General features: G+C 39.4%; 1 protein-coding gene across 30 annotated transcripts in view; it reads left to right on the top strand.

Moving 5' to 3' along the window:
* Positions 1-14,987, top strand: part of MYT1L (myelin transcription factor 1 like) — a 317,723-nt gene that overhangs the window by 298,668 nt on the left and 4,068 nt on the right. For 18 of the 30 annotated variants that reach the window (XM_074581756.1, XM_074581731.1, XM_074581732.1 and 15 more), the window contains 2 exons: positions 8,536-8,627; positions 10,416-10,525. In XM_074581756.1, the coding sequence (XP_074437857.1) occupies positions 8,536-8,627; positions 10,416-10,525 (202 nt within the window). The remainder of the gene's footprint in view (positions 1-8,535; positions 8,628-10,415; positions 10,526-14,987) is intronic. The other 12 variants (XM_074581746.1, XM_074581742.1, XM_074581758.1 and 9 more) reach the window with 1 other exon arrangement.

The following is a 14,987-nucleotide window of genomic DNA, read 5'->3' as shown; positions in this document are numbered from 1 at the left end:
GCAGCCCTGGACCGGGCTGATGGCAGAGGAGGCCCTCCCTGTTGTCAAACACACAAAGTACATGGAGGGTCCGGCAGCCAAACACTAACTCACATCTCCTGAGCATGTCCAAGTGACAGTCTGTCACAGGCTTATAGCTCCGCCAAATCTGCATTTGTTTTCATGAGGACAGCAGAATGCGACTCTAAACTCAGAGCAATACCCTGTGAAATATCAAGTCTTACTCCAATTCACGGACAGTTAGAGATATTCACTGAATTATTGGGGCATTTTTTCCCCCCTCAGTATGGACAAAACAAGGTATATAGACAAAACAACGCTATACAAATATATTCTAAAAAATAGAATAGTTTTTCCTATGATGTTTGGAAAAAAACCTGAGCCTGGCCAGACACCTACTATGGAAGATTTCAGTCAGATCAGTTAAAATTTGGCAAAAGTCAGAAATGACTAAGTGCAGAGCCAGGTTGTTGAAAGGGTTAGGCCCTTTGGTTGTGGGTGGTTCTGCTAGCTCTTTTCATTATGGGCTGGAAGAGGAATGGAATAGCATTTTAATCAGATGTACAGTCTATTAAACTGGAAGGCTCCTAACGGAGAGCTAATCTAAAAGGACTTAAGAGGTTTACTTACCTTGGGAAAGTCAAGGAGAAAATAATATGAAATTCATATTAGAAAAAGCAGACTGCACAATATAAACAAGAAAAATCATTTTGCTGAGCAGACCTGACAAATGACAGCAGATGGTAATTTGTACAGGTGCTTGCGATGTGACACCTCCTTGATTTCAGGCACTTAGCAGAAGCTCTCTGGTTATAAGCCTGTTTATCCTCATTCCAGACATAGCCCATAAAAAAAGCAGAGGTGACTGGATGGCTTTTTAAATTTCAGGAGGGACAAATTTTCCTCTTGAAGTACCTTTTTCTCTGTGCTGTCTATACAAGTGCCTAGAGAAACTATGCTTCGTTTTAAGTGCCTAAGTGAGCTGGGCTTGGTCACTAAATACATCACTTGGAATTTTGAGCTACCTAAGAGCGCTAAGCAGAGGTATGTAGCTAGAGAGACACCTTACCTGTTTATATACAGGGAAATCTCAGCCTGTCTTCTCCTTCACAATACATGCCCTATTCAAATGACCAGTGAGTCCACTAATAAAAGGCTAATAAACTTTGCAGTAGCCAGCCCCCAGCTCCTGGGACACTCACTGGTGGCCCATTAAGTGCACACTCCTTCCCCATACCTTAGTGCTGGGGCCACCTGTAAATCGTGTAATGTGCTGCAGTGCTGCCTCCCTCACCAAAGAACAAATGAGATTTTTGAACAGTTGTTGCATCATTGGGCAAGAGCCAAACCTTCTTCCCTGCTCAGGGATGATACAGGTCCAAGCTCATTAGCACATGTGAGAAGGCCACCCACAGAGGCTCTTTGCTGACTAAGGAACTTTAATTAACAAAATATGATGTAAATTTGCCACAGGACTACTGTGCCCAGCTGAAGGGCAACTTTGGCAGTGCTCTTACAGTTCCAGCATTTCAAGATTCATTAATCCTTTTTCTGGTGTATATTTATGCCCCAGGGGGATTCCTTTCCAGTTGAGTCTGCTCTCAGAGCCTTTTCTCTCAGCTTGGCCATGTTTACAGTCCTGCGTAATTTGTATTTTTATTTTTCTTACCTGATGCTTGTTTTATTCTTTTTTTATGAGGGATAGATATAATTAAGCTATAACACTATTTTACCTTTTAAATCCCCAAATAAAAAATAAATACCCTGTTACCCTGTCGTCTTCTGGGTTTCATGGCCATTCACTCTATATTGTCCATTTGGTGCTTGGCTGACCAAATTTTAATGCTACTTCAACCCTCCCTCTCTAAAATAAGGAATTAATTCTTTCATGAAAGTCTTTCTGGAACAATGATCAGATATCATTAAAATAATTTTGAAAAGGTTACATTTTGTTTTAGTTGTAATGATTATATTTCTTTTATGGCCCTTTGGGTAGTGTTTTAATTTTTCTTAGTTCTGGAACCAATGCAAAGATTTATTTAAACAGAATAAAATCTCAGCTACTTTCCTTAGCAGCTTTGGAAAGCAACTTGGATTAGGAGCTGCCACTTTCCACGTTACATCAAGCTTTTAGTCTTTTCAGATTTCCCTCCTGATTGATTGTCTGAAAAAAATATATATATACTTCAGCCAGGGAACAAGACCTAAAAAGGGCCACATTGATCAGAATTATTCTTTTCGAGTGAAGAATTCTGAAATTGAGCTGAACAGTCATTTTTTTCCAATACCACACAAAGGCAGTTGGGGTTGTGTGGCCAGTGGGGAGGAGGAGAGATTCCTGTGAGTTGCTGCAATCTCCATGCAAACAAAACTAGCTTGTTCGCAAAACCTTTCTCCTGGGCTGCCTTTACTTCACAGCTCAGTGAGAAGCTGGGGAAAAGCCAATCACCCTTAAATGTAAATAAAAATGAGTGCTGGGCTAGGGAGGGTTCCTTTTATCTCTGCTGGAGTTGTGCATAGAGTATTTCATCCTTTAAGGTGTGTAGCAGAATTTACTCATGGGAATAAGGAAATCGCTAAAGCTGATACCCTTCAAGATAGAAAAAATGAGTGGTTCATGGATTTAATATTAAACCAAGGAAAGGGCCACTTTGATCACTGAGTTTGATCTCTTAACTTGAACTTCAAACATTACCAAATAGTTCAGGAGCTTAGTTATAAAAGTAAGGTTTCATCCATTAACAAAACAAAACAGTAATTTTCACTGTGATCTGTATTTCCCTGAATTTCAAAGGGATTTCACATCTAGGGCTTGTTTTGGATCTATCTCTAGTTGAAAGAGGTCCCTTGAATGTGACATTTCTCTAGTCAGCGGACAACTATTATCTTTAATAAATAGGAAAAGTGTTTCATTTTGTTAACTTTTTGAAAATCACTGTGGTAATGAATCTATAAATATCTCACAGTGTTTATAAAGTTAGCCCTCGGGATGCTTTTGGGGTACTCCAGGTTGAGGCTCCGGTTTCTTTGCATCTTGTTCTTTCTTTCTTTGTAAAGTTCAGCACTTCACGCACCAGGTATAAAAGTTGCATTTTATTTGACCTTTGTCTCCTCCTTTCCCACATCCCTGATTCTCTGTTTGGAAAATGTTTTCTTCACTTGACAAGCCAAGTACAATTCCTTCAACTTCAAGAGGATCTGTCTGCTGCATCTGTCTGCTGAGGCAAAAAATGTATTTAACAGAGCACAGCTGGAACCCAGATAACTAAAATCAGTCACCCAGACAATTGCTTCACTTGATCAATGATCCCCCACTCCGAGGGCCTCTCTTGTTTGCATCCCTGAAGACAGTGCAATTACATTCTTGAAGCGGTTCAGGATTTTGGCCCACATTTATTTGTTTTTAAACTAAATTTCTTGGTAAATATGCACTAACCACTAGCTAGATATGCCTTTCAAACTTTTTCCCCCATTAATTTTCCCTTTATTTTGGGATCAATTTCACTGTATTTTCTAAATCCACTGATTATATGGCAAGGCGTAGGTTGCAGTAATGTAACCACAGTCCTAAGCAAGGAAGAAAATTCATTCTTCATGTTGTGTTCAACCCTGACAGATGCAATCACCATATACTCTTTATCCTAATTTGTGCATATAGTCTTTCTGCATGCCTTCTAGATGACTCAAACCAGGACACCGTTAGTCACTACTCTTCAGGGCAGTTAGGGTAAAATGTAGCTGTACATGTGGATGGACCTTATTTTGTAGCGTTTATACAGCTACTAGCACTTTAGCTCCGCATGCCTCCGTTTATGAAGTTTTCCTGTAAAAACAAGCCTGATTGATTGATTAACGCAGCTTGAACTTGCATGGCATAAAACCCAGTCACCCCTTCTACCTGTCAGTCTTATGGGGTAAAGTGTACAGAAATGTCTGTTGTGTAGGCAGTGCCATGCCCTGCACAGCAAAGCTGCATGGTAGGTCCCAGCGATGCATCTCTCCATTTAGCATCCATGCCCAACAAAAGCACGTTTCCAATATAAATAATGTGTTATGATATCAGAAGTCTCTGGCCGACCAGCAAAAATTGAGACCTTCTCAAATTTTAGCACAAGCCTTACAGGAGGTTTGCAGGATCTTACCCTAGATCACTTTAATCTCACAGTTCAATTCATTTTTCATAGTATTTAGTAAATTATGGCAGAGGTTGACTTTCAGGGATGATGTGCCAGACCATACTTTTCTTTCTCAAGTTAGAGATTCATCCCAACAGTAGAAATTCAGCAAGAGCAAAGACACATTGCATCTCAGCGAGACAAGGTGGTGATGCTCAGCTGGTTGTTGGTACCTTGTCTTTGTGGCAGCAGCAGCTCACAGCTCCTGCTGAATCAGGAGCTCAGAAGGGGCCAGGAGCTGGGCATTGGTGCTTCTCACAGCCCCAGCAAAACGCTGTAGCTTCAAGCCCTGTCGCTTCCACAATCTGACAGAGATAAATGATGGCTCAGTACTTTTGTACTGTATTTATTACAGCGGTACAGCCCAGCAGTGTTGTTAGAAAGCCTTATTCCTTGTTTATTACGGAAAGAATACTCAACTGTGTTTATATTTTGTTTTGCATGATTTCTCATGTGTGTGAGAATAATGGCAGTAGCAAGTGAGATAACTGTGATTAATTTCACTCATCCTTTGCTGGAATGAATAAGCTGCAGAATTCCATGTAAAAGTCGCTGTAAAGTTTGTTAAAATATAAAAAGTAAATCAAAGCAGGATTACACACCAATTCGACTTGTAACAGAAAACCTATGAAAAGCATCAACTGTAAAAGCTTTAAACTTGATGTGAGGATAAGTATTATCATTAACAAAACTAGCTAGCACGTTTTTCTTGGTCTTTTTGATTTTTGAGATGTTTAAAGCATATTTTGCTTAACTCTTACAGCACTGAAAGGGCTTTCAGTCCTACTCTTTTGTTTGCCAGTCACAGGAAGGCAAATAAAATCTCAAGATATTTGAGACAAATAAAATCATACTTACTCTTTTTTGTCTTCTGTCTCTTTTTACCACCGCCACCACCACCCCCCGCTAGAAATCTCGAAATCTCCCAGTCTCCCTGGGATCTCAATTCAAGCTTTTTGGTTAACTTCACACCTCCGTGAGGTTCAGCCTTTGTACAACAGCCCACTTCTTGTCTGATGCTGACTTAGCTCTGTTTTTCATCTTACTTTACCATATATCCTGCCATGTTTTGCTTGTTCTCAACTTGGAGAAAGAGCAGTTACCTTCAGGAGAAGTAAACATAGCCAAGAAAATTGAAGGGAAAAGGTAGAATTGCCTTGCAGAAGTTTATCCTAAAAGTCCTGATTTACTTTTTTAATTATTTAAAAGTATTTTTAGGTAACTTAAGAACAGAGCTGGGCAAAGAGGGCGCATATTGCTATCTTTGTCTTACTCATTTCTGAAGAATTTAGCCAAGTTAAATAAACTGCAGTAGAACTCCATCTTCTCATTTAGGTTACTAACTTAGTATCTGGTTCATTGAAACTGGGAGTGCCTGGCTCAGGAAAGTGAGCTAATCCACTTACAATGCAATATACGTTTAATGGAGGGACAGATTTGCCGGTAAAGACCTGCAGAGGAACTTGATGGCACGGTCTTCCCCTGTGTTGAATTTGGTCCCGCTGGGAGTTTGGAATGCTCTCTTAAATTGCATAAAGCTACAGGAAAAGTTCATTCATTGCCTCTTCTAAGGACAGACACGTAACAAGCTAGAGGTAGTCATAGTGGTACATGATGCATATGTTAAAGCCACGAGTGTAAGGATCAGGAAAGCAAAAAGAGGAAGCTTGTGATTCAGGTGTGCAGCTACACAGAAAGAAAGCCATTTTGGTTGAAGCCCTCTTCTGTCTGTGTGTATTGTATTAGATCACCAGCGGGTAAGAACAAAATGAATCTGGCTACAGGATACGAAGCCTTCTGCATCCTCACTAGTAGGCCCAAAAATAGGCAGCCCTTTGCTTTTCTTCTCGCTAACTCATGACTCATTTGGGTGCCTCCAGAAGAAGATAGATAATTCATGCAGAACAACTCTCCAACAGTTCCTGCAGCAAGAATAGAGCGCAGGACCCAGATCTTTCTGTTTCCAGTTTAGGCAGAGGACATCTGGTCCCAGTATGCCTGAACTGCAGCAGAGGTATAAGTGATAAATAAGTGCTTACCTTTGCAATAGATATCTTTCCAACGGAGATAGCATGGGCTGGAGACTGTTGCTATTAGGCAGTTAGAATGTGGCCACCCTATTTTGTAGAGTAGGCAAGCATGTAGTAGTAGTATAGAGTAGTGCAAATATGGGACATTGTACCTGGGGCCTCAGGGCAAAAGCACGATGTGGAGCACCCTGAATATACTAGTAGAGAGATAACCTTTCGGATAAGCTGAGAAGATATCTACAGATTTAGGCAGTCCTGAAAACTAAGTGTACATAACCATGGCCTGGGAATAAGATTGGGACTTTGGCACCAAAGTTTGGATGTAGGCACACTGAGTCTCGCAGTAGATTTCCAGTACTTGTGAACATACTTTTTTTTGGTGTCATTATTCTTCTGCACTTTCAGGTGCACAGTTGTAGCATCCAGGTTTCTTGTTGGTCTGTTTAGGGTTTGAATGCCATACTTATGGGCTGTTTGAGGGATAATTTTATGTTGAGGAGTTCCCTAGGTTGTCATCAGTCAAGCCTTTTAGAGAGGAAATGTCTGCAGACCAAGATGAGAGTAAACTAACATAGTTGTTATAATGCTCAGTGATGCTAACTCCTGAAAAAGAGTGAGGACAAAATATGAGGAAGCTCATTAAATCAACCAAAAAGATACAAAAATGAAGCCAGTTAAATGATGCAGAACTGTTGCATATACCGTTATCTTTCATTCATTCTCCTGTGGCAACAATTTTTTTCCCAAAATGCCTAATCCTCTCCTCCTTAATCTTCCTCAAGGCTCCCTTTGACAATTCCAAGAGGACAGTTGTTTACGGTCATACAGTGAGTCCATAGCAGAGCTTGGAAAAATAATCTGGCATCCTAACACCTAGGCTACAGTGGAAAGCTACTAGCTCATGCTATTTCTTGATGCTACTAGTATCGTTTTATTATATATCTTCTCACTAACAGAGCTGTGTAAAATATTGAACACTGATTCTTTTGCTGAGAAAAGGAAATTTTTTTTAGACATTTTTCTGCGAGAAGTTTCCTTTTTTGGATGACTGCACTTCATAATAGCAGCCCAGGCTTTTCAGAGAACTGTTTTCAATAATTAAACGTTATATTTAAATTAGAGGACTTTATTTAGTAGGAAGTTGGGTCTTTACTTAAATAGATGCTATTAATCAAAGATACATATTCCTCAGAAACTTGTTCCATATTAGAGAGAGATTATTTGAGTATTAGCTTTGAATTTGATTTGCACGATTAAAAATTGTAAAAAAAAAAAGTCTTCCTTTGGATCTGAAGAGGAAATACAAATGTGACTGTATGCAGTGAGAAGTACGTGACATTACTCAGTTTCAATGGCTGTGAAACCTTTAATGTTGAAGCAATAAGGAACTGTTTAGCAAGTTTCCAAATTGCCTTCACTGCTAAAGCTTGCTCAGAATAAGACTATAGTTATCCATGGTTAAATTAGATTGAATATGTATTTTCTCTTGCCTGGGATGTTGCAACATTAAAGATGTGATTTTGAAAAGGGGGATCATTTGGTGTATACAATTATTTATAAAATAGTGAGCACTCTCTGATCATTATTTTTATTTTTACAACAAAGCCTGCTAAGACTGCATTTGTTATCAAACTGTTTTGTACAATGTAATTAAAAAGCTTAATATTTTGGCAATATGGGAGACAAGAGGTAACTGAGTCTACGGCTGTAATTGTAACAAATATACGTTATAAGAGATATATATCCCTCATCAAGGCAAGGGCATTTTTATGGGAATTACTCTTCTTGGGCTTCAACAAAAAGCCAACACATAGTTACCGCCTTTTTAAGAAACAATTTAGCAAAGGGCAATTTAGCCAGCTCGGTAAGTGATATTCACGAAGAAAAGCATAGTTTGTAAGACTTAGTCATTAGGCTGTGAGAGGTAGCTCATGTCCCCTTCTCAGCATTCAGTTCCGTGTTTGAATATACGAATTAAAAAGGGAGGAAGTCCAGAGCAGGGACATGTAAATTCAAAGGGGATTATTTACACAGTAACTGCGTTTAAAATAAAACCTTTTAATAAGAGCATTGCATCAGACTGCTGTTCCCAGGCTTATAGTTACACAAGATATATCTGAGTTTCATATTAGCTGTCTGTACAAAAAGAATTTGGAAGAAAGAATAAAAGCATGAAATCGCTACTGGTAAGTTCTTTTTTTTTCAGACTAACACACTCTTTCAGTGCTAGGCAGTGAAGATGAACTTTGATACTGTTTTTATTACAGGTTTGGATTACAGATTTATTTTCAATAACCTATCAAAATTAACAGGCTCCTTACTATTCACAGTTTATCAGGATGCCCCAGAGCTACGTCAGCAATGAAGAAAGCAAAGCTGTCTGGAGAACAAATGCTAACAATAAAGCAGCGAGCCAGTAATGGTAAATTTTTAATTGTTACATTTTTAAATATTACTTCTTTGTAAACTAAAGTTATCGTTACTGTGTTGGCTTTTTTCCCTACATGGGTAAATCTTCTTTGTATAAATAGTGAATTCACTGTCAGTAGAAGCAAAACTGGGTTTTATGCTGTGGAAATCTGAGCCAGCAGTGGAGCGGTCAGACTGGTATGAGTTATGTCTACATAAATCTAAAACAGTAAAATATTTCAAAGTAGAATATACCGTTATAATTTTCTGGTTCGTGTCTCATTCATCAAAGGTGGACAGTTGGTCTTATATTGTTGCAGGATTTGGAAGAGAAAAAGGTTTGATTTCCAGAGTGTCAAGTCCTCATGAGCTCCCTTGAATTCATTTGGAGCTGTGGCTCTGTAGCCTCTGGCAGATGTAGATGGCCTTGTGCCATTTCATCTCCAATAATCTGCAACCCTTCCTGGGAAGCTTGAGTTGCGGTGAAGATGGTGGAAGTACCTTGGATGAAAGTCAGGATAGGACCCTGATAGTTGAAATGCAATAGAAGCAAAATGTAGGTACTTCAGTTGAAATAAGTAATGCACAAAAGGCTTGTCTGGGAGGTGCCTGTGTCCTGAGTTTTCTTGGAAAACTTTGTGTAGTCACTTAGTCTGTGACAGTGCACGCCTTCTCAACTGTTGATGTTGGCTGTGTTTGAGAGCCACAAAGCATTTCAACGCAGTGCAGGAGGCATTTCAAGCCACATGGCCAGCACAGCTGGAGAAAGTGTTGGCTGTCTTTGTTCAATAGCGAATAACCAGGAAGGAGAAGATCTGGATGTAATTTTCTCTACGACCTGAAAAACTCAATCTGCCATCCCCAGGGATAATGCCTTAAGGAGTGGTATATGGATATTTTGGGTACTTAGGGGGACACGTGGCATCCTTCCTGTTACAGTGAGACACCATGGGGAAAGGCATGCAGGATTCACACCAGAGTAAGAGCAAGAGAGAGGGAACACCATTTTCTTGACCTTTAGGAGTTCAGACTTTGGCTTGCAAGAAAACAGGTCTATCTCTTTCCAGGACTATTTAATGCTTTGTTATAGTAATTAAAAGGATAAGTAAGTAAAATCTTTACAGTTTATTCCTGTCTGAATCCTTAAAAATGCAGATACATTTAAAATTCTGTTCTCTAAATGTTTATGCCAATAAAAACTCAGAATTCACTTCCATTTTGCAAATTGTTCTATATATCGTTATTTAACAACACCCTTCTGAACCATGAAATTATTAAAAGCAACAGCAGAATCACAATATAGCCCAGTACAACAAGAAAAAAAATTCATTGTTTTGGGAAAAAAAATCTTCTGACTTAGTTACAAATGATTTTGACAACACTGTACGATGAAGAGATTAGCATGTTAAGATATTTTCTTTTCCTTCAAAAGATCTATAAGGAGACACAGTCCTTCAAATAAGTTACATATGACAGTGGAGCAGAATTTGTTGCTGCAGGTGCATTTCTTATAATTCAAAGTTAAATCTGTACATATCAAGAAAAAGGTGTGTCTTATTGATCCTCTAGGCATTTTCAACACTCTTGCTGGAAAATTACTGCAATTTTTAAAAGAAAACTAGTGGGAAATACATTATTTTAACTTCAAAAGAAAAGTTTGAAGAATGCGCTTCCTTTTTCTTTTTTACTTTAATAATTTTACTTGAAATAATTTATTTTCAAATATGGAAATAATTAATTCACTGAAGTCTGATTTAAAGCTTAATTATTTTAACTTCCCTTTTATTTTTATATCACACAGGTATAGAAAATGATGAAGAAATTAAACAGTTAGATGAAGAAATCAAAGAACTAAATGAATCCAACTCCCAGATGGAAGCCGATATGATTAAACTCAGAACTCAGGTAACAGTTTTATGAAGCCCTAAATTCAGCTGCTTTTTTCTACATGACTGATTAAAAGAACTATAGGAAATACATTGTTCCCTTTTATGTTTCTTATGTATTAAGATTTCTATCTGTGATTTACCATTTATAAAATCAGAAAACAATATCCATTATGCAACTTCCACATCAGTTACCAGCATGAAAAAAAAAAAAAGGCTTAGCAAAATATATTCTTTAAAATAATGGCAAAAGCATGACCTGTCATGGTCAGCTTTGTATTTCCCCTTGATAAGGCTATGCCTTTCTAACAGCAGTTAAAATATTGTGTGACATCATGGTCGTTAACATAAGTTACAAGGTGAAGGAGTCCAGATAAGCAACATGGCTTTTGCCAGGTCTGCCTTACAGAGAAAACGTAGATAGGTAAGTGAATGCCTGTTACACTACACTTCTCTTCTTCATGCAGTACACTAAGTGCAGCTCTTGGCAGCAGGAGTGGTTCCATAGATCCAGCTTAATTCTTTTTAGATTCCACATAAATCTGTTGGGGAAAGAAAAGGAAAACCTGACATTAGACTATCATTTAAAACATCATTATTCAGCAGTCCTAAAGCTGGCTGGAAAAAGCAAAGGAAGGAAATTAATTTAATTCTTTCCCTGGAATTTTCCGGTGTCCAACCTAGCTTCTGGTGCTTTTTTCTTCACGTGATTTGAGCACAGACACCAACAGTGAGATTTACCACAGTTCCCACCATTTATCAGCCTTTAGTCCCATGGTCATAATCAACCAATTGATCTTGATGGAAACAGAGTAAACCACTCGTTAAAACTTCTTTGTCTGCTGCTTGTGGAGAAGAGCACTGTGTCCATTGTCCTCCTCCTCCTCTTGTATGCTCATAAATAGAAGGCAGGATCTGCCTCTTCAACTTGGTTTTTCTTTGACTGCTAAACCTTAGCCAAATTGATATTGAAACCTCACTTCTATATTGAAACCTCACTTCTATATTATGCCTGTATTCAGGGTTCTGATGTCATTATTCAACCTTGACAGGATTTGACTTCTGTTTTACAGTTTTCTGATGTGACCCAATATAACTGTAGGGTAATGAGGACAAAATCTGCAAGACTGTAAAGCAAGAAGAGTAATCAATGGCAGGAAAATTATGTGCATTTATGTAGGAGGAATTTGGTCCTAAGTTATGAATCTGGCAGCTTCCAATCTGCTTTGTAGAATCATAGAATCGTAGAATCATAGGATTGGAAAGGACCTCTGGAGATCATCTAGTCCAACCCCCCTGCCAGAGCAGGGTCACCTAGAGCAGGTTGCACAGGAACGCATCCAGGTGGGTTCTGAATGTCTCCAGAGACAGAGACTCCACCACCTCTCTGGGCAGCCTGTGCCAGTGCTCTGCCACCCTCAAAGGAAAGAAGTTCCTCCTCATGTTAGGTGGAACTTCCTATGCTCAAGTTTGTGCCCATTACCTCTTGTCCTGTCACCGGGCACCACTGAAAAGAGCCTGGCCCCATCCTCCTGACACCCACCCTTTACGTATTTATAAGTGTTGATAAGGGCCCCCCTCAGCCGTCTCTTTTCCAGACTGAAGAGACCCAAATCCCTCAGCCCTTCCTCGTAAGAGAGGTGTTCCAGTCCCCTAATCATCTTGGTAGCCCTTTGCTGCACCCTCTCCAGCAGTTCCCTGTCCTTCTTGAACCGGGGAGCCCAGAACTGGACACAGTACTCCAGGTGCGGCCTCACCAAGGCAGAGTAGAGGGGGAGGATGACCTCCCTCGACCTGCTGGCCACACTCTTCTTGATGCACCCCAGGATGCCATTGGCCTTCTTGGCCACAAGGGCACATTGCTGACTCATGGTCATCCTGTTGTCCACCAGGACTCCCAGGTCTCTTTCAGCTGAGCTGCTCTCCAGCAGGGTTTTCTTTTGCTTAATAGAACGCTGTAGGTGCTATTCACATACAGACTGATTTAGCTGAGATCTTAAAAAACGTCAAGCAGTTTGGCTGTTATGTGTACATTAGGTAAATACCATAGTTGTCAATAATTTTCTGCATTTTTAATTTAATTTTTGGCCAGATGAATAAAAGAAAGAAAGCCATGATAACACTATCACAGACATAAAACATGTATTGAGTTTCAAAGATTTAGCTAGGAATTTCACATCACGTTTTGCTCTGAAAAGAGTACAGGAGCCGTACGTCAGTGGTCTCAGTTCCAGCTTTCATTTCTCAGACTAGTGCTACTGCATATTCTCAGAAATCAGATTAGGCGCTACCTGGGACCACTGCATAGTCTTGGTAAAAAAACCTCAGGTGATGATTTTGCCATGAAGCTGAAAGGATGCTTTTCACGCCTTGGTGCAGCAGATTTACAAAAAGGGTGGAATGACTGCCAATGACACGTACTGTCATTAAAATTATTAATGGGATTCTAGAAAACAGAGCTACAAGAGACTTTGAAACAGTATTTTGTCCACCAGTCTTCTTCCCTTCCTACGTCCCAGCTCTTCTTAAGCCAATCCTGACAGATGCTTGTCTAACCTGTTCTTTACTTCCTACACGAGAGATTCCACAGTCTCTAAGCAGTCTAGTCTAACACTTACCTGTTCTTACCAACTAGCTACCAATCCCTAGCAGAAAATCCCAGCTGAGTCGAACGTCACAAAAATTCAGTGGCCTGTTTTGAATTCATACACCCTCCTGAAGACAAGCACTTTACATTTCCAACACGTAGAGTTACATCGTAGTCATTCTCAATCTATTAAGAGGATCAAAGTCAACAGTCCCCTTTATTTGCAACAGTAAAATTATATTGAACATAACAAGATGTTTGCTGATAAACCTTTAGAAAATAATTGTGCAACTTAGATTTCAATAAGACTTCACAGGGGGGGAGTACGCAATGGGAAAATAGTGGAAGTTCTGTGAACACCAGAAGTAGCAACAGTCTTGTTCGATACGCATTTGCATCCCATATGATTGTAAGTGCCAGTGAAATTTTTTCCTACAACAGGAACTTCCCTTCCATGTAGAATCTTTTATATTTAATAAAGTGAAAAGTCATGCTGTGGCCTTTTTCTTAGTTGGAGCATTCATAAGACTCTCCTTTACTCAGCTGCCTTTTTGCTTAAGACTTTGAAGAAAGTGTTTTTAGTCTAAGGTCTTCTAGTAGATTTGTTCAAATTGAACTTGTAAGTCCAAAATTATGAGAGGGGCAGAAACACATAAAGGTGAGAGGGGGAAAGAAAAATCTGCAGATAACTGCGCATCTCATACAAGCAACAGGTTATCCTGTTTTCAGAATATATAAAAGTGAACACTCATTAGTTTCAGGGTAAAATATGGGGAGGGAAATTTCAGCCTTTAAGTAAGTGAATACAGTAATTATGTATGCCAGTTAGGATACTTACAGATGAGTAGTAAATGAAATTGTGAGACACGCTGATCAGCTGCCACTGTATTTGCAGAAAGCCAGCAGCTCACGTGAAAAAAGAAAAAAGATCCATTCAAGTAGCAGTGCTCAGCTAGCTAGAAAATCTATAAAGTGGCAGCTCCTACTAAAGTTAGTGCGAGGCAGCAGCAGTGTGCCATACTGAACTGGCCTTCACTGACATCAGGCTCTTCACTGTGGTCTGCAATATAAAAAAGTTTTTAAGGTAAATATTGGAGCATGACTGGCTCTAACAAACACCTCTGAAAGATGCTTTGCATTTGCATACGGCGTTGCTCCCCGATATAAACAAGCTGAAACCAAAACAAGAGCAGAGGGTGTGCTTCCAGTTTCAAAGCTGAAGAAAGTACTTTGCCTGGGGAATGTGTTGCGGAAATAGCTCAGAATCAATTAATTGTGACAAAACCAAGCCCCTGCAATACTGACAGCTTGGATTAACTGCTATTTAAACACCTGTAGTCAAAGTAAGAGGTACTTAAAGGTAGTTTTATGTAGCCACATCACTTGTCAAAGTTACTTCTATCAATTAATGGGCTGTATTTCATTAAGCAAATTGAAACTTTAGGTCCCAAATAAAACTTGAGACATCTACCTATCTGGTTGTGCCAACAATTGCCTAAAATTTGCTCACCCATGATCAAGTTAATATTCACTTAAGAACGTTTTCCCCTTCTGCCTGCTACTACCTCACAAATCTCCAACCTTCCCATCAGCATTTAAATTGTATGGAGTCTTCCCACAGTTCACTGTCCTTGCCAATGTAGAAAGGGATAAAGCTCATTTTGAGAATTCAAAACCTTGTGTTCTTTGGCATTTTTTCCACTTCTCTGGCATTTTTTCTTGCCCTCTCGTCAATGCGTATTTTAACCTACACACACACAAAAGCCCACTGTACACTTTGTAATAGATGTTAACGGTTGTCATCCAACGTGGAAAGTAAGGACAGGTCTACAGAGGAAAATGTAGACAGATACGAGTGAGCTCTGCGTGTGCTCTCGACGAGCTGGACATGAGCCAGTGC

This window comes from Larus michahellis, chromosome 3 (assembly GCF_964199755.1).
Source record: "Larus michahellis chromosome 3, bLarMic1.1, whole genome shotgun sequence".
Lineage (NCBI taxonomy): Eukaryota > Metazoa > Chordata > Aves > Charadriiformes > Laridae > Larus > Larus michahellis.
This window is presented reverse-complemented; position numbering and strand designations above follow the sequence as displayed.